The sequence below is a fragment of the Leptosomus discolor genome, chromosome 1 (assembly GCF_034619465.1).
Source record: "Leptosomus discolor isolate bLepDis1 chromosome 1, bLepDis1.hap2, whole genome shotgun sequence".
Lineage (NCBI taxonomy): Eukaryota > Metazoa > Chordata > Aves > Leptosomiformes > Leptosomidae > Leptosomus > Leptosomus discolor.
Window position 1 is genome coordinate 98,833,533 of NC_141391.1, and position 18,063 is coordinate 98,851,595.

At 42.0% G+C, this 18,063-nt stretch overlaps 1 protein-coding gene across 1 annotated transcript in view; it reads left to right on the forward strand.

Annotated features, from left to right (window-relative positions):
- Nucleotides 1-2,351, forward strand: part of PRDM15 (PR/SET domain 15) — a 45,843-nt gene extending 43,492 nt beyond the window's left edge. The window contains exons 23-25 of the mRNA XM_086477648.1: nt 192-272; nt 652-864; nt 1,359-2,351. Coding sequence (XP_086333774.1) covers nt 192-272; nt 652-864; nt 1,359-1,835 — 771 coding nt within the window. The 3' untranslated portion in view covers nt 1,836-2,351. The remainder of the gene's footprint in view (nt 1-191; nt 273-651; nt 865-1,358) is intronic.
- The last annotated feature ends 15,712 nt before the right edge of the window (nt 2,352-18,063 follow it).

Sequence of the window (18,063 nt, forward strand, 5' to 3'; positions counted from 1 at the left end):
GAAAGAAAAGAGGATATGCCATAAGGTTATTTTCAAAAAGCCATGGTTACATCCCTCGTGTTAAATGATATGTGTAAAATGTTAGATTACGTCATTTTTGCCTCGTGACAGGATTTAGTAGAGCAATGCAGTATTGTTTGACTGTGGTATGCACTGCTGCGGTTCGCCGGCTGATACCTCTTTGTCCACAGATTCTTTCCGTGAGGATTGGTGATATAGAGCAGCTGCCAGAGATGACTACCATTGACGCCTCCTCAATTGGGATTGTTCAGGTAAATTTGCCATTGCAGAATTCTGGTGGCAGCTAGGTTCCAGGCCTACTGGAGGGTGAGATGGGGACGTTATTTTTTTGGTACGTATCATAGCTGGGCGTAGGCTGATGGCCAAGGATCGTGCTTTTTTAGAGAGTCGGCCCCAGCTTAACGTGTGTAAGCAGATGTGAGCTGTTGATCTGTGTTGTTACATAACACGGGTGCTGGTAAAACGGAGGTAGTTGCGGGGTGAGGTCTCATTTCCTGAAATGAGGTTTTTGTGAAAGTTTGTTTCTTCACTTGAGAATCGACCCTAAACCAGCTTTAGGTGATAGTCTCTTACTTGGGTCTTCACTAAGCAAAATGACTTGATGTTTTGTTTGGAAATGTGTTGCTCCAGCCGGAATTAGCCTTGGAACAGGGAGAATTACCAGAAGGGAAGCAGCATATGAAAGCGCTTAAACGTGGCCAGAAACGAAAACAAAAGTCAGGTGAGGAGGAGGAAGCTCAAGTGCCTGAGGACCCTGCCTTCAGTGAATACACAGAGAAGGAAGGTGAATTCACAGGGAATGTTGGAGATAAGACTAATTCAGCTGTACAGAGCATCCAGCAGGTGAGCTCCACTAGTCGGGTGATGGGTAGCAGGCATTGCTTAGAGCGGTAACAATTCTTTTTTCGTAATAGCAAACCCAAAAGAGTGATTGGACCATTTAGGGGACTCATTTGATAAATTGTGGTAACACAAAGATAAATAGAAACTGAGGAGCTGGACCAGTAAGCTCCTCGTGGTTTTTTCATTTCCTTTAGTGTTACCATCTTGTTTGCCAGATACCACTGACTGGCTGAAGCTGTGACTGAAAGCGTGAAAGGTAATTCGGCTGCTGGTTTTGAATGTTGCCTGTGCCTCCCTCCCATCACCCTCTTATTTCTATATGTGGAAGTTGTTACTTTCCAAGCTTTCTGTGTTCCCCTCTGCGTGTGTGACTTCTCTTGCTGGCAGTAGCAACACGTGAGCCCATCAGCACTCAGGTGGTCTTTGTTGGTGCTTGGTATTTGGTAGTCAGCTGCGAGATAGAAGGTTGAGGTTACTTTTCTGGTTTTCCTCAGGTGGTGGTGACCCTTGGCGACCCGAATGTCACAGCCCCTTCCAGTTCTGTCGGGCTGACAAATATCACTGTTACCCCCATTACGACGTCAGCTGGAACCCAGTTCACAAACCTCCAGCCAGTGGCCGTGGGCCACCTGACTGCACCTGAACGCCAGTTACAGCTGGACAACTCGATTCTCACCGTGACGTTTGACACCGTCAGCGGTTCCGCCATGCTGCACAACCGCCAAAATGACATTCAGATCCAGCCGCAGCCGGAGGCAGCCAATCCTCAGTCCGTGGCCCATTTTATAAACCTGACCACCTTGGTGAACTCCATTGCTCCTCTAGGGAACCAGATAACAGAACAGCATCCTCTGACATGGAGGTCGGTGCCTCAGACTAATGTGTTGCAGCCCCAGGCGCAGCCAACGCCACAGCAGTCAGGACAGCAACAGGTTCAAACAGAGCAACAGCAACAGATGTATAGCTACTAATTTATACTTTGAAAAGTTTTGAAATGGACAGTACTTAGAGACAAAAACGCACAGATGTTTGGAAAATTTCTAATAGGATTGTTTGCTGGATACCAAACAGAGATAGGAAAATGTTTATACAATGAAATGTAAGCTAAAATTGGCATAGCAGCCTGCAGCACCCTAACCCTGAGATTCTCACGCTGTCTCTAGACCTTGCACTGTCTTAAAAAAAAGAAAAACGAAAAAAAAAATCTCACTATAAATTTAGCACCCCTTGCACTGTGTGTTTCATGCAGCAGGATTGAGATTTGAGAGGAGCATCATAATACATCTTAACCAAAGCAGGGAAATCCTAAATATTAATGGCACTGGTGATTTACAAAACCCTTTCAGCCATACCATGTCACTTCTTTCCAGTCTGGAAATTACAGATGAAGACCTTGTTCACAGTGAGGTGGAATGCACTTGTGGTCAGCTGGTAAAGACTGAAATGTAAAGACACAAATGGGCAAAACAATAATTGTCTTGTTTTTTTGTCTTCTTTAGGTCTTGTATCTAACACCATTGGTAAAGTAGGTCGAGGTTGGGGCTTTGGGGTGGGGATGAGTGTGGTGTGGAAGAAAATATACCAATTTCAAAGAGTATTTCCATTTTAGTCATGGGAAAAACCCTGTACCCGTAACACAGTGTTAGTGCTACTTGAATCAGATAGCTGGTCTAATGCTAAAGCAACGTTTATGGTCTTTAGTCAAGTTTGAATCAAACCAGTTAGGAACCGAAAAAAAGAATGTGATACAGTTTTATGTAGCTTTTCAAAACTGCTCTTTCGATCTTGCTTTTAGCTGATAGGTCTGAAGAGCAATCAGTCCCCTTTGATCAAGTTCAGGATGTGAATTTTTTTCAATTAGTCTTCTTTCATCATGTAATAAACATTTGAGAAAGCATTCTTTTTATATATATATACGTATATATATATATATATATAGCCTTTGTACTTTACTGTGTGTTCCTGGTGAGTATTTGTGTGAAAAACGCTGTTATCAATAGGATTCATTAATTTTTTCATTCCCCCGTATTGCCCTTTCTCACAGGAATAACGTATGGATTCTATTTCTTCTGTTTCCAAAACCATTTCCAAAATTCATAGCCACATGCAGGATTGTGTGAAATGCAAGAAAAAAGAATGTCTGGAGCATATTCTGTCACATGGAGGCAGTATGCCCTAGTGTATAATGGGCAAGGTTTGCATGACTGTTGGGGATATAAATAGTGGGTTGGGTCAAATACATCATTGCTGATACTACAGTTTCATTCCATTCTCCATACATTGATGTGCAGTCTGGAGTTTTGCATGTCAAGAAGATAGTATCTTTCCCACAGAGAAAAAGCAGCTGATATCAAAAAGGAATAAACTAAAAAAAAAAAAATTTAAAAATGTTGCTACCTGGTATCCTGAAAGGCAAATCTGTCCTTCCAGCTGTGGCCGAAGAGCAAGGTCCTTTGGGGCAGCAGAGTGAGCCGCAGAACGTGCTAAAGGCTTTTGCTGAGGATAAAGCAGCTGCTGTGTGCAGATTGATAGTTGTAAAGATCCTGTCTGTGCCTATCGTATTTATGAAAGTGTTCTATGTATTAGCGAAAATACGAGTAGGAATGACTTCAGCTTTGAAAGTCTGTATCAACATGGACTACTTGACCCCTAAAGGATGCCTTATAATCTCTACATCAAATTCTTCCAAAGTATAAATGTCTGGATATTAAAGTTAACCTCCAGTGGTTTCCTTGGTGCCATAGCGGTGTCCAGAGGCTCGCTATGCTAGGCTCTGTGTAAAGCTGAGTTGCAGTGGGACATGTATAGGCAAGGGGCTTCTGGTGACAGATTTTGGGTGTCAGAGGAGCAGAACGACTTTTCTGTAAATGTCGACAAGCCTATACAATGTGTCTGCATGGAGGGACCTATGTTTCATGGTACAAGGATGCATATCAGAAAGAGAAAATTTCTTTTACTAGTCTGGGAAAGAGAATTTTTCATTCCCTAGCCTCTTCTGTCTTCCTCAGATCCTTTTCACACAATACCATGAGATCCTGTAGTTCTGTTAGCCTCCCGGTATCCTGAGAAATGCAGTTTTATGCTCCTCTGTCACCTGAATTATTTCACCACTGGATCGAGCCAGTTAAATTCCTCCTCAGCTGTCCTGTCCACAAATGCTTCCCCTTCACACCAAACCCACTGGTCAACAGGAAGCTAGGTTTTATTTATGAAATATGTTGTTTATCTACTTGAAAGTACTTGAAACTTTTTTATTTTCCCCTCTGTTTGGTGCATAATAGGTAAAGGCACATTATATTTTGGCAGGGTACTTTGGAGAAAAAAAGCGGGAGGAGGAAAGCAAATGTAGAGTGGCTAGGTCAAGTTGTTATGGTAAATAAAAGATGGCTAACGTCTAAAAAAATACATATATGTATATGTACACACACACAGAGGGAGGGTTACAGTGCTGCAGATAGAGTTTTTACAAGATCAGGGGTTTGTTTAGATGTATGTAAATGGTGATTAAGCTTTTAAGTGGGGTTTTTTCCCCTTAGCTGTAGAGTGAGTACATCTGCTGTATGTTAATACTACTGATGGTAGCACGCATGATGCATTGAATCAGCCTGGGTCATTTTAACATGTAGTTGCCGATTTGATAAGAATTGCGTATGGAGGTAGTCAGCCATTGTAGAGACCTCTCTGACTTCACAAAACCTCTTTATCCTAATGTGATCCTCTGGTATTCTGCACTCTTACGCTGCCGAGCATCCCTCCCGTGCTAACTGGCCTGCATGATTCCATCCAGGTCCAGCCTTTTTTTGGGAAAGGGAGCCTAGGTGAGATTATTTAGCACCCTGTCCAATTGCATCTTTTAAACCTCCAGTGACAGGGACTTTATATCGTGTCCTTGGGAGGTTGTTGCAGTAGATGATTGTTCTTACTGTAAAAAATATCTTAAATAATATTCTGCTTCAGGAGGGAAAATTATAACCACTAGAAGGGCTTTGACTAGGCCAGGCAATAGAAGGTTCTCTAAAAGCTAATCTTCCCAGAGCACTCCTTTAGAAATGATCTTGACTTTCCCTGCACCCATTGCTACGGCGCCTCATCATCTCTCAGCGTGATTTTATTATTGCTACTGTTATTAATGTCCCTACGAGAACACAACTGTATCTTGGGTGTGCTGCAACATGAAACGTTTCAAAACAAATTACTTTGGTTTTGTCTCACGTGAATTATTTTGTTTGGAGAAGTTGGAAATGGATGCCTTTTCGGCCAGACCTTACCTTGGAGAACTATCGACTGCCAGCTGCCCTCCCAACTAAGCCTTTTTCAGATGAGTACCAAAGTTATACTGATGCTGTTTCAAACTGCACGAGAAATAAAACTATGTAAGGGATGTGCAATCGAAATTTCCTTTGCTAATTTGTTTCTGGCCTTTTCAGCTGTAGGATGGGAAGGTTGTTGTTTTCATGTCTCCGTGTGTTGGAGATTTTGCCTAACAAGTGTTCAGTAACAAACTGGAATTACTTCGAGCCAAAGGAGCGATGTTGTGTAGTGTTCTGTGTATTGCCATTGTTTATTGCTAAGACTATTATTTAATTGAATGCTGTCTGTGGCACATGGGCTCTGAAGTAAAGGAGCATCAAGGTACAGAACCCTTTCTCTAGCAGTGTTATTCTTTTCTGGTCCTTAACGCATCAAACATTTTTTTCTTCAAATTGCACAGACTTGCTTCAAAAGCAGTAAGCTTAATCATTATCTCCTAGAACTTTGTACGTCCCACAGTATACAGAAGCATGGGGTAACATTCTAAAATGCTTACTCTATAGCTTGCTACTGGGCAGTAACAGAAAGCAGAGGAGACTGAACCTTTCTTGGTGATGATCTGTGGGGAGTTCTCTCAGGAAGACCTACTGTATCAAGTGCTATTACGCTCTCTAAAATTAAAATGTTCTTTTTAGATGTGTCAGTATGAAAAGTGAGTATTTTTGCAGAAGCCTGCTGGTCAGCCTCCTGTCAGTGTAACCAGCTACGTTTCTGCACCTCTTTAGTGTTCCAGAAATTGTTTTAAGTTAACAGCCAGGTAACAGCTGGATTTATTCCTAGAACTGAATTTTCTGTCAGTTTGTCAGAGTGATTTACTAGCATTCTGCACACATACAGATGCCTCGATTTCTCATCTTGAAAGCTAGGAATGGAAAAGGTACCATACACCCAAGTGACAATCATATAAAAACTATAGGTACTACATGAAAATGGACAGGGTAAATAGCTTTGTTAGCATTGCTGTGTGAATTCTTGTTCGGTAACAAGGTTTCCTTGGTCCTTTTTAAAGTGATGATAATGTCACTTCTAATTACTCTTGGCCTTACGTTTATTGTTGACACAGGCGTACTTCTTGGAAAACCTTTAACCCTTTGTATTTTTGGCATGACTATTCACTGTGGTTGTGTGTTGGCGTCATCTGTTGTAAAGGAGAAGGAAAGGTGCTGGAGGAGGAGGATGCCACTGATCCACGCCACGATGCGCAGCGAAGCTCTGCGTGCAGTTTTGGAGACGGACTGCGCAGCCAAGTGACGCGTGTCTGTGAGATTAGTTCCCAAGGCTTGTTTTCACATCAGGGCTTTGGCCCTATAGCAAACTCGAGGTGTCATGTTGGCAACAGGAGAGAGAAAAAACTGCTTGAGACCTGTTTGTCATCAGCTCGTCTTACAATGATTTTCTTCAGTACTGAGATGCTCCTGTGATATTTGCACTGTATATGGCAAGAAGCCGTTACATTTTCTTGATTAAAAATGTTGGACCACTGCAAAAAGCCACAGGTACTTCACCATACGGTCTAACCGTGGTTGGAAAATACGTTTCTTGCCCTAAAATGCTTTGAGAAAGCTGTTCTGGATGTGTTTTCCCTCCTGGGTGCTGAAGTGCTGTTCCACATGGGTGCCGCTGCCCGTTGAATTCAGACTGGGGTCTGGCGTAGCGAGCCCCTGCAGCACAGCTAGCGATGGCTGGGACAAGCTCACTGTTGCTCAACTGGAATTCCCAACAGCTGAGCTGAAAGGGGCAGGGGAGGTGAGGCTTGTCCAGGAGGCTTCAGTCTCACCAGGGGAGTCAGGATTTCATCAACGCTTGTGGTGTAACGCTGTTTTCCTGCCTTATCCAGGAGCTGTTCTGACCAGTTACAGCGCGTGGTTGGTTGCTAACGCTTTTGGAGAGCTGGTTATTAGGTGCGATGGCTGTAGAGCAGCTGGTGTCAAAAGGAATTAAAAATACTGAGTTTGGGGATTTACTTCATCTAAAGCAAAGTGTTTAAGTTCTAAGGTCTTTTTGCTGTTGGTTGAGTGCTTTCCTGATTTTTTTCTGTTACTTAAAGATTTTGATTCTAAGAAGTTTTTAAGGTGTCCCGTAAGTGTAGCAAAATTCAAAAGGCTACAAAAAAAGAAGTGTAGTAATGGCATAATGACGAGTTTAAATTAAGGAGAAACTAATGATGCTAATTTTCTACAGATTTCCGCCCTTCTCCTACCCATGTGAGGCTGAGGTTCTTGCCATGACGCTCGCTCAAGGAAGGAGGCAGTGCATGCTCTCGCTCGTTTGCCAGAACTACCCCTGTAGGGGTTGATGTGCCTGGTGCTGTTGATGGGGGTTGATGTCCTGGGTGCTGATGGTGAGGGCAAGCACCAGCCGAGTTCTGCCAGCCTTTCCCTCAAGCCACGTGCTCATTTCAGTGTCTCTTCCTGACACAGCTGGCTATTGTCATAGAGCTCACAGGAACATGAGTGTCTCCGAGACTTGTACCTCTCACATTTACTGAAAGACAAGAAGTAGATTCAAAATGGGGGAGAAGTGGGACCCGAGAGCTGAGAGGCAGTGAAATACATTGGAAGTATAGCTAAAAACTAGCTGGGAGAACACATTCTTAGCCTGCTGTATGGTAAGCTGTGGTGTATATTAACTAAATATTAGTGATTATCGTGTTTAGGTGCTTTTTTCTAGCAGAACCTGTATTCTGTTACTTGTACAGGGGAAGGAGTTCAGTTCGCCGTAATTTAAATTCAGAGGTAAAACACGCTCAGTGTATTATATGCAGCAACATGCAGAACCCAAAGGGTAAGATGCTCAAACGATAAGAGAATGAAGCAGGTCCACGTTTTTGGGAAGAGGGAAAGCAAGGTTGTGGGCAGCGTTTTCTCAAGAGTGACTCTCCTTTCTCACGCACAGAATAGACCTGCTGTGTTGCGTATGTGATGTGTGCATGCAGGTCGGGCACGGGAGTGTCATCGAGGGGATGACCCTGGAATAGTGAGGGGTGTTTTACAGTCAAAACCCAAAAAATTCAAATCAGGTAATTGAAGGAAAGGGTGGGGAAGCTCTAACCCTAGTGCCTTGCTGTGCCAAGGAGGGGGAGATAATGAATGGCTCCCGATCTGATACACTGGCTGTGCTGTGGGCAGGTGAAAAATAGATCAACTGGGTGCACGAGCTCCTCGTCCCTTCTGTCCACACCCATGCCTGCATCGAGAGCCTACTCTGAGCTTTCGAAGGAATAAATACCTTTGTCTGACTGACGTATGGATGGCACTTGTGCCCAGGGGCCCTAGTTATCATCTAGAATCCAGGATTGGTTTTCGAATATGGGTACATAGGTTGGGGGTATTTGGGCAGGAGCGGGTTCTTTTGGGGGCCGTGTGTGTCTCAAAAGGTAAAGAACAGTTGCTTTATTGCCCTCCTGTGAAGTCCATGCTGACGCAAACAGAAAGTTTTTGCTGAAGAGGCAGTGGAATCAGTGACAAAGCACCGTTTTTAAAGACGCAAAAGAGAAGAGCTTAGATTGCATAATCAAAGAGAAAAATGAGAAACTCTGTCCTGAAGGCAAATGCACCTACTGCTCATTCACTCTCCTCCCTTTTCCACTACTCTTTTTCCCATGAAATACATGCAAATCCCAACATGCACTAAGTTTTCCTCCAGGCATGATATACTTGTGTGGTTATTTAAGTAAGAAGTGGGTTGAATAGAGATATGAGGTGTTCCTGGCAGAAAGGTCTTGGAAAAGAGTGCTCTATTTACTGGTGTTGTTTTAAAGTAATCCAGTCACCCCTGAGAGCAGTTCTAGTTAGTAAAGGGATAGCTGTCATTCTAATTGCACAGCATACACATTTCCTTCTTAATTTGCTTTGTCTTCTCACAGTATAGCCAGTATTTCTGAGTCTGCCTAATTTAACAAAGGTCTAGAAATTAACTGTAAGCATTTTATCAAAATGAAGAGTAGTTTAAGAAGTAATTCAGGTAGAGCAAGAACTTGCTGTAATCAATTAATGCCTGCAAGAAATCACAAATTCTGGTTGTGCAGGACACTTGTCGGAGTCTGGAAGCAGTAACCGAATGTGTGTGGTCTCCTACACTTGCCTACAAAGACTTCCATCTCTCGGGGGTGCGCATTGCCAGCTAATACACTTTTAACCTTTAAAGGCGCCTGTGTTTGGTGTGAAGGATATTGAAAGTGGTGGGGTTTAGCCTCAGCTAACAGCACTATAAATGGAAGAATTAGAGAGCAGGCGGTGGTGTGTGGGATTGTTCAGCGGTAGCTACAACAGCAGCCATAGGCAGATGTGTTTTAACCACCCTAAATACCTTTGCAGCCTGCTGTCAGCTTCCCTTCTCCTCTGGACATTCGCCTCCCACCAATAGCTCCTCCATTCCCGCTCGTGAGCTGGCAGTTCAGCCTCAGCTCCAGCACCAGCGGCGGGGGCCCATGCTGCCGATGCAGCCTGGCGGCTCTCCCCGGGGGGTCCCGTGAGATGTGCCGCTGTTGCCCGCCGAGGCCCTCTGAAACTGGGGGACTCCATGAGCTGCAGGCCCTCGTTAGCCTGCGCCGCGAAGGAAGCAAAATGGAGCGAGTCCAGTGAAGGTGCCTCCCCACACACCTGCACGCACAGCCACCCGCACCACCCCTGCGCTGGGTACCCCTCAGGTTTGGGAAGCATCTCAACAGGGGAGAGTTTGAAAACAGGTTAATAAACCCCTGTGGCTGCTCCCGCACAGCAGCGCTGGGGCGCAGGTCACCACCGCGGCCATTAACTGGCTCCAGCCTCAGGTAAAACCATGGGTAAAAACCAGTTAAAACCTGGCTTGCCCTGTAGTGTGTGTATCCCCCTGGTCTGCCCCCCGCCCTGGGGTCAGTGCCGTCGGACAGGCGTGTGGAAGGCCTCTGCCCGGGCCAGGCTTACTTTCCCGCCTGGCCCTGAACCGCTAAGGGTGGCCGAGGTGGGCTGTAGAGACAATGGCAGGGGCGGAGGGTCCATGTCGTTACAGACAGGAGGATTTCAAGGTCGCTCCCAGAGTTTTCCCTCTGGTCGGTTTTGCCTCTGGTCTAGTCTGCTTGTTAGGATATTGTGCATACTGGCATTGGTCAATTAGAATAATTATAACTTGAAATACTTTGTTCCAGTAGTGTTAATGCTGTGTCTGGAATAACATGCATAAAGTACTTGACAATGGGTTGTTTAATGTGTAGCATAAATGGTAGTCTTCTTGCCTTTCAGTCTGTCTTGAGGGATGGCAGCATTTCCTGCTTCAGGTCAGTAAGATGGGGCATGGGTGGAATAAACAGGTTGGTTGTAGCAATTTAGATTAAACTGGTACAATGTGAGAAGAGTCCCACTTGCAATATAAGACCTCCGTTCTCTCAGAAGCTTTCTGGTAATTAACTTTCTGGTTGGGGAATTCTTCCAGATTGGTATTTGTAGTAGCCAGAAGTACAGAGATACTGCCAGTTACGTTGACAGTGTCTGCAGAACACCACTGAGTTGGCACACTGATTCCTGCACGTTTTTCCACTTGCACACTTTTTTTTTTTAACTCAGTATTATGTCAGTGCCTGACTTTTTGGATCAGTAGAATCAGTAAGAACATCAGGGAAGACACAATCAGACTTTTACACTGACGCTTTAGGCTATTGGACAAAGTTTGTCTTCCAGATCTGCACATGTTAATGACACAATGAAGAACCTCCTCCCACCTGCTTGTTACCATCCTCCTTCCAAAGTCTGCTGCTGACTGAGATCCACCAGCTGATCTGCTTGGAGGCTATTTAAACTCTGCAAAGTAATCCAGATTGCTGGGAATAATTCAGGTTAGGGAGTGGTCCTCTGAGCAGCTGAACAGGCAGATCTTTGAAGCTAGTAATTCAAGGAAGAGTAGGGGGCTAGAAAACCACTGAGAACAGGCCAGTAGTTTTTGATAAAGGTTACTAATGTTATGTCTGTTCAGAGTCACAATCAAAACAATGGAACTATTTCTCCTTGGTTTATATTCCTGTTGCTTCCCTTATACTGATACAAACATGCATCCAGTTGAGCAGAAAACTGATTTAGCTGTCTATCATCCCCCCCCCCCCCCCCCAAGAATTAGAATTAGCTTCTTGTTGGATCTGTTTTCTCACCAGTTTAGTGGCTGGTGGTGCCAATTCCAGAGCTGGATCTTGAGAAGAACAAGAAGGGGAGGAAGGAACCAGCCCTGTTCAGTGGGAGGCCATACTGACGTCAGGCTAAAGTGACTGTGGAATTGCACTCTTGGTAACGTGTACTTTGGCTTTCTGTGTGGAAAGAGGTTTTATAGCACTGCTGTGGAGTTAAAATTACAATAAAGGCATCCTCAGCAGATGTTTGGGATGGTGATCACAGGACTCTTACTGAATGGTTGTAAAGAAAATGTTACAACTTGTGGCTTCTAGCAGAGTGTAAATGTTTGCAAAATATGGCCTTAAATTCTTGAAAGAATATATCCTGTAATTAGAAAACAAAACAAAACCAACCCCCCCAGTTGGTGTCATCTAGGAGCCTGTAATCTTAACTGCTATTTTTACAAAAGAAATTTACAGAAATGTAATATGATAACTAAAACTTCTCTGTACTTCTAAAAATTGTAGGCAATGGCCCCTGAAAGCAAATTTAAGAAGGCTGAATTGATATTACCACGTGAATGGAAAGAATGCTGCTTTGTAAGGAAATGCGTGGAGGAATTTTCTAATGATATTGCAGAACACTTGCAAGAGTACCTACAGCAGCCCCTGGGAACAGCAGGTCACTTATGTCTCAGCTGTCACACATTATATTGCAGTTTGGAAGACTACTTCTAGCTGAGCCTAGACTGCACTTTACCTGCACCTCAGCTTTTCTTAAGGCCCAGCTGCACGAAGCCCTTAGACAAGGGCTTATACCTGCTTTGTGCTTCGTATCTGATTATCCTGGGTTTTTGTTTGTATTGATAGCTATTACTAATATGGAAAGAGACTGGAGAGGTGATGTCATGGGAACTTCTGCTGAGGGTTTTTTTTCTTAAGATTAGGGCCTCAGCAGGTGTAATTGTCTAAAACAGATTTTAGCAACTTGTTTTCGAATGGCAGAAAGCCTCCCTTTCAGGGAACTGGTCTGCTGCTTAAGAATTCACTTGCATGAATCTTTATAGAAAAATGGAAACTTTTATTGTTTGTACGGTATTTGCCTTATTTGGATACATTCACTGGTGTTATTTTGTGACAGGTGTTGTATTTTAGACCTTTTAAATAGCATTAAATGTACTTAAAAGGAAAACAAAAAAAATCTGATTCTGCAGAAAATTATAGGCAGTCTCTGTGGATGTAATAGCAGTAACACACTAGACTTTTTAATATAGCTATTTTGGCTCTTGTGTATCCTGCTCTTTATTCTTAACGCTGTAATCAAGTGTAATTACAGGTGTAGACATTTTAATTAAAGGTGAATGAGTTTTAATTAAAGGTGAAAAAAGTAGAATTGGACCAACATTAACAATGTCTCTGTGACCTAAGCTGAAGAGTGTCATAGTATACACCTAAGAAAATACTTATTTTTGCAAAATTTTCCTACTGAATCTATGAAGTGCCTTTCTGCAAAAAGTTGCATTTTAAGGTACAAAGCACTCAAGTATTGCTGCAGTTGTGAGACAGTGGAAAACCTGTTTCCTACTGAGATTTGCAAGTTTTATCTAGTGCATTATCAGTAGATAGCAACTACCAGCTTCTCTGCTAAGGTTCCTTACAAATTGTGAAGTTCTTACAGATGTAAGTACTATTGGCATTCTCACTGTTGTGGCACAAAGTGGCAGATTTCGAGCAGTATTCTGTAAAATGTTCTTGTGTTCAGACCAGTACCGGTGTTGGCGGCGAAGTTGTGAATTTGGGGCGAAAGATCCCAGAAAGCTGATAACACACGTCAATTTTCACAGTTACCACACCAAACCGAAATTCATAGGTTCTCAGTTATGGGCATTGTGCCACGATTTGCCGGCGTGTTTGCAGAACAGCCGTAGCTGGCATCAGTTTCCAAAGACTTCGGAGGAGTTTGTTTGCCATTGGGAGAATTGTGATGTAAGTGAAATATGTTGAGATATTGCCGTTTTTTTTCCTTTCCTTCACTTTACCTTAGCATGCTTTGGGTTTGACTCATTATTGGGAATTTTTGCTCAATCTTACCTCTGAACAATGTTTCCCGCTATCTTTGCAAGTAACACATGATCATTGTTATGGTAACATTCACAAAAATGTAAACAACTCATTTGCATAACATCTGCGACCTTGAATTCAAAATTTCTTTCTCTTCGTGGTGACTGAAATGATCTTTTTGACAAAGGTGCAACTTCTTTTGTGTTTTAAGAGCGTATATGCAAAACTTTAATATACCCCGTTTAATGATAAATTAATGAATTTGGTAGTTTGTAGACAGGTCCAGAGTGTGTATTGTTTGTCTGAAGACAGGCAACAGAGTATCTGATGTTCCCTTGTTCAGTTGGAAATGTTGTGGGTTTTTTTACTGGGACAGAAACCAAAGATTTGCAACAGGCTGTTCATACAAGTCTGATGTTCAAATGTGGCCAGGACTGATTTCAACTAAAAATAGTTTGTATCTTGACCACTTTTTGGTGTCCTGTATTAAATACAGTCACTATCCTTTCCGTTTTGACTGTGCTATTTCTGTATCAAGTAAACCAAGACAATTAGCAGTCGCTATCTTTTTTTTTGACAATGTTAACATAAACAGTGCTGCCTATATAATTTTTTTTCTGCTTCTTGGAGGTGTTCATTCCTGATCAAAAGTGGACGCATATTGATGTGACGTTACAGGGAGGCACTTTCTCTGTCACTGTTGGGCTCAGAACCTCAGCTGTTATTTATGGCTACTGAGCATTACCTTTGCATCCACAAGCGTGATGCCTTGCAGGTGACATTTTCTTACCATCTCCTTCTGTGTGACTGTCGAGCAAGATAGTTTTTAGAGAAAGAAGTAGTGCAGGAAAATTGTCTATCTGGTCTACATTAATTTTTTAATGTTGTATGAGGCTTTTTGATTCATTTGAGTTAAGTGATATAACTGAAAACAAAATACTGGCGAAGAGTAAACAACTGAAATGAGTTATACTGTGGAAATCAGAAAAACTGTAGAACTAAACCATTTTGCAAACCTCATATTGGCAAATCTGATGTAGGTTTAGTAATGTTAAACTACAAATCTGAACAAAATCTGTAGTTTTTCAAAGGCTTTGATCCTTTTTTCCTTATGTCTCTCTAGACCTTTCAATGATTCATGGGTTATCAACCTTAAATCCTTTTCTCTGTTATCTATGACTTTTTCTTACCAAGGTTGTGATAAAATTAATTACATAAACCATGCTTTTTGAGGTTATAAACAAACACTAATGAGGATGAAAATATTTCCATGCAAGGGAAAGTCAGACTGGTGGTGCTTTACATAAGTATTGTATCTGTCACGTGCATCATGTTGTTGAATTAGAATCAGTGTGATGTTTGAGTGAATATACTGCAGTGATGAAGTGAAATTACTTTTGATTTCTGACGGTGGTTATAGTCCAGGCTTTGCTTTGCTAACCTTCTCCGTACTAGGTCTAATCTTTCCTCCTAACATTTGAGCTTACAGATTGTTTGTGCCATAGCATATATGAGAGGTGAGTGCCTCCTCATCTGTATGTTAGAATTGGTCGGAATGTCTGGAAATATCCATGTGGCTATTTTGTCTCTGAATTTAAAAGATCTGTACTCACATAATGGTTCAATACCTCCTTTTTCATCAATTTTTCTTCACATGGAATAAGGAATGACATAAAAATCAGAGTGAAGTTTATAGGGAGAGGTAATTTTGTTGCGAAGTCAACCTGTGAGAAACTCTATCTCTGTAAATACAGGCTTTTATTTACTAGTGTGTTACTCATGGGAGTACCCCATTCTCTCTTCTTTTTAAAGCTATAATCCTAAACATATAATACAGAGCATTATTTATGATAACTTTTGGATTGTTCGCATAGTTTGATTACAAACTATTGTTACAGACAAATCTTACTGCCATTGTGCCTCATAGCTCATAAGAATCATATTTCTTTCAGCAGATATTTCATTATTTGCTTTTTAATACATACCAATCAGTCTTTACTTGCATACTGCCGTGATTGCGCTATTTATTCTAAAAATGAAGAGGTTCAGAAAAACTTAAAAGCCCTCAGAATTTGATTTTGCTGCATCTGCCAGTAAGCACAGTCTTTTGAAAAATGTGCTTAAAAAAACAGAAGACAAATCTTCCCATTAATTGATTTCATGTTCCAATTTTCACTTATGTAACTGGGCAGTTTGGGCTGATGGAATCCTTTAGTCCATAGCATTTTGCTAAACCTTTTTATACATGTTTTTTCAAGTTCAAACTATGTTGTGAATTTTATTAATTAAAAGAATGTTTCCCAACTTAGTAGGCAGGCTAGACTAGACCCAGGAGGTGGGGTAGGGCATGCTGCAAAAGAGAAGAACTTTGAGGGCAGGGAAAACTGCTTACCTTTCCCACCCTCCTGCAAATATGTTCCCACAGTTATGAATATAATTCTCTTTGAAAATCACCCGTGCAGCTTCCCCCAACACTTGCGGTGCCTCCTACTGTGTCAGGTTCAGCTTCCCCAAAGGTAAAGCTTCTGACTCAGGCAACAGCCCCGAAAACTTCTCTCCTCTCCTATTTACATATAAAGAAATACTCAAGAAAGTTCCAGCAAAACACTTAAAGAGGTGGTCCCAATAAATTAAGATGGGTTTAATCCCCATATGGTTACTCTGATTAAGAAGTGAACAGGGTTTTGATCACTGTCTAGCTCAATACTTTTAGTTGATTCACCTTAGTATGCCTGTATGTTTTCATAGACACAAGACCTTGGATCTCTCAGATCATGTTTCAAGCCCTTCAGAGGAAATAAGGGCTTGTCTCCCTGAGGCAGCTATTGTGAAATACGCTGCAGTATGAATTTTAAATGCAGCAGTTTGCCTGCATTAACTCCTGGTGTGAATGCTCTGTTCTGCACACAGAATGCCTAGCAGCTTAGCTTAATCCACTCTACAGAACCAGACAATAATAAATAAATAGGGGTTTTCATTTATATACTTTTCTTTAAAAAAAAAAAAAAAAACGACAAAACAAAGCTGTTTAAATTTGAATCAACTGTATGTTACTGGCAGTGGCAATAGCAGCCTAAGGAGTTTCTCCTGTTTCCCATTTCCTCTCCCCGGCATTTTGATTTGGTTGAAAGCCAGATCAATGCCTTGTCCCAGTTCAATGTGTAGCCTTACAAATTTGTGCCAGCACAGCAGCAAGGTTAAGAGGTTAAATGATTGGGAACTGAGAGGAATACTTTGAATCGCAACAAATGACAGTATGCAGTTGAATGACACCTTGTGTTACCTGAAGAAAATGCAACATGCAGTCTACTTTCGCTCTGCAGGTGTGGATTTTTGCAGAGTGAGGCAGAGGTTAGTGAAGGTTTTGTTCCCCTTGTCACACAAGTGCTAACTCGTGGAGTGCTGTGTCCGTAACACCCAATTCTGTTTAATCATTGTGCAGCCTTCCCATTTCTGTTGGAATTACCTGCACTGCCCTCATAGCCTTTTTGTGAGTAGGAGCAGGTAGAAGTGAAGGGAGGGGAGAAGGTAAAAATATACCAAATAAATAACTCAACAGAAATGCATTAACAGACACATCCCTGCCCCAAAGAATGAGTAGCATTTACTCAATTAGTCTAGGCAGACTTTCCAACTACTAGATGGTAGGTGAAAATTCAGAACCTGGTTTGTATGGTGGACGCTGCAGAATGTTCTGCATTTTTGCAGTTGATGTAATTGTGTTGGGGTGAGTTAATTAAATGTTACTGCAGTATTTACTCTGGTTTCTAAAAACACTTAATTCTATGTTCCTGTCAGTTGATTTCTGGCCAAAACTATCTCATCCTCTCCATGCTTCTTTTTTTTTTTTGTTTTTAGGTTACATTCAACAACCCAGTGTGGTTTTACCAACATGTTGCTAGTCATGCCTATGCTACTGAGGAAGAAACTGTTACAGATCAGAAGAGAGCTGTCACTGGAAAGGTAGTTCATATTAAAAAAATTCTATTTCAACAAGTATTTCACTGCAGTATTTCTTATAAAATTCACTTAGTGCTGCGTATTGCGTAGGAACTTGTAAGAGATCTTCAGATATTTTTTCATCTATCTTAAATAGTTGCAGAAACTCTTCTATTTTATAGGCACCATGACTTAAGTAGAATAATTCCTATCATCCATGGGGTTGAACGCCCTCAACTCCCAATTAGTCTAAGTTGAGAATTGCCACTTGGGTTTCCTCATAGTTCTGCCTGTGGTTGATAGTTCATATACCATTCAAACAGACTTTTCACTTATATTCTGCCACTCAGGGTCAGGGTTGTCTCCCTCACAATAGTCTTTCATGGTAAGCTTACTCTTTGCTTTCCCTCTCTGTTCCCTTCAAATCAGGGGAAGTACACCTATTGCCGTCCTAGTTTTTCTCCACTCTGTGCTGAGAAAGAGCATTCTTAATGCATTCTCCATACTGCTAGCTACCTCTTCTGCTAAAATTATTGTCATGGCTTCAAAGCTAATGGCTTCTGCCCTTGGCTGTATTGTAGAAGCCGCATTCCATCGACAGTCTTTCATAGCAGATGCTTTGATTGTTTGAGTAAGGGCTAAACTATGGGCTGCTATTTGATATGCATGCCATTCGGCTTCAGACCTACAAAGTGTGAGAGCAGAACCTCTCCAGAAGAAAAGACTTTCTGCTGAAGAACGATGAGATAATTTGTGGAACTCTGGTCCTAGAACAGATCATTCCGTGCTTGCTTTAAACCAATCCATTTGGC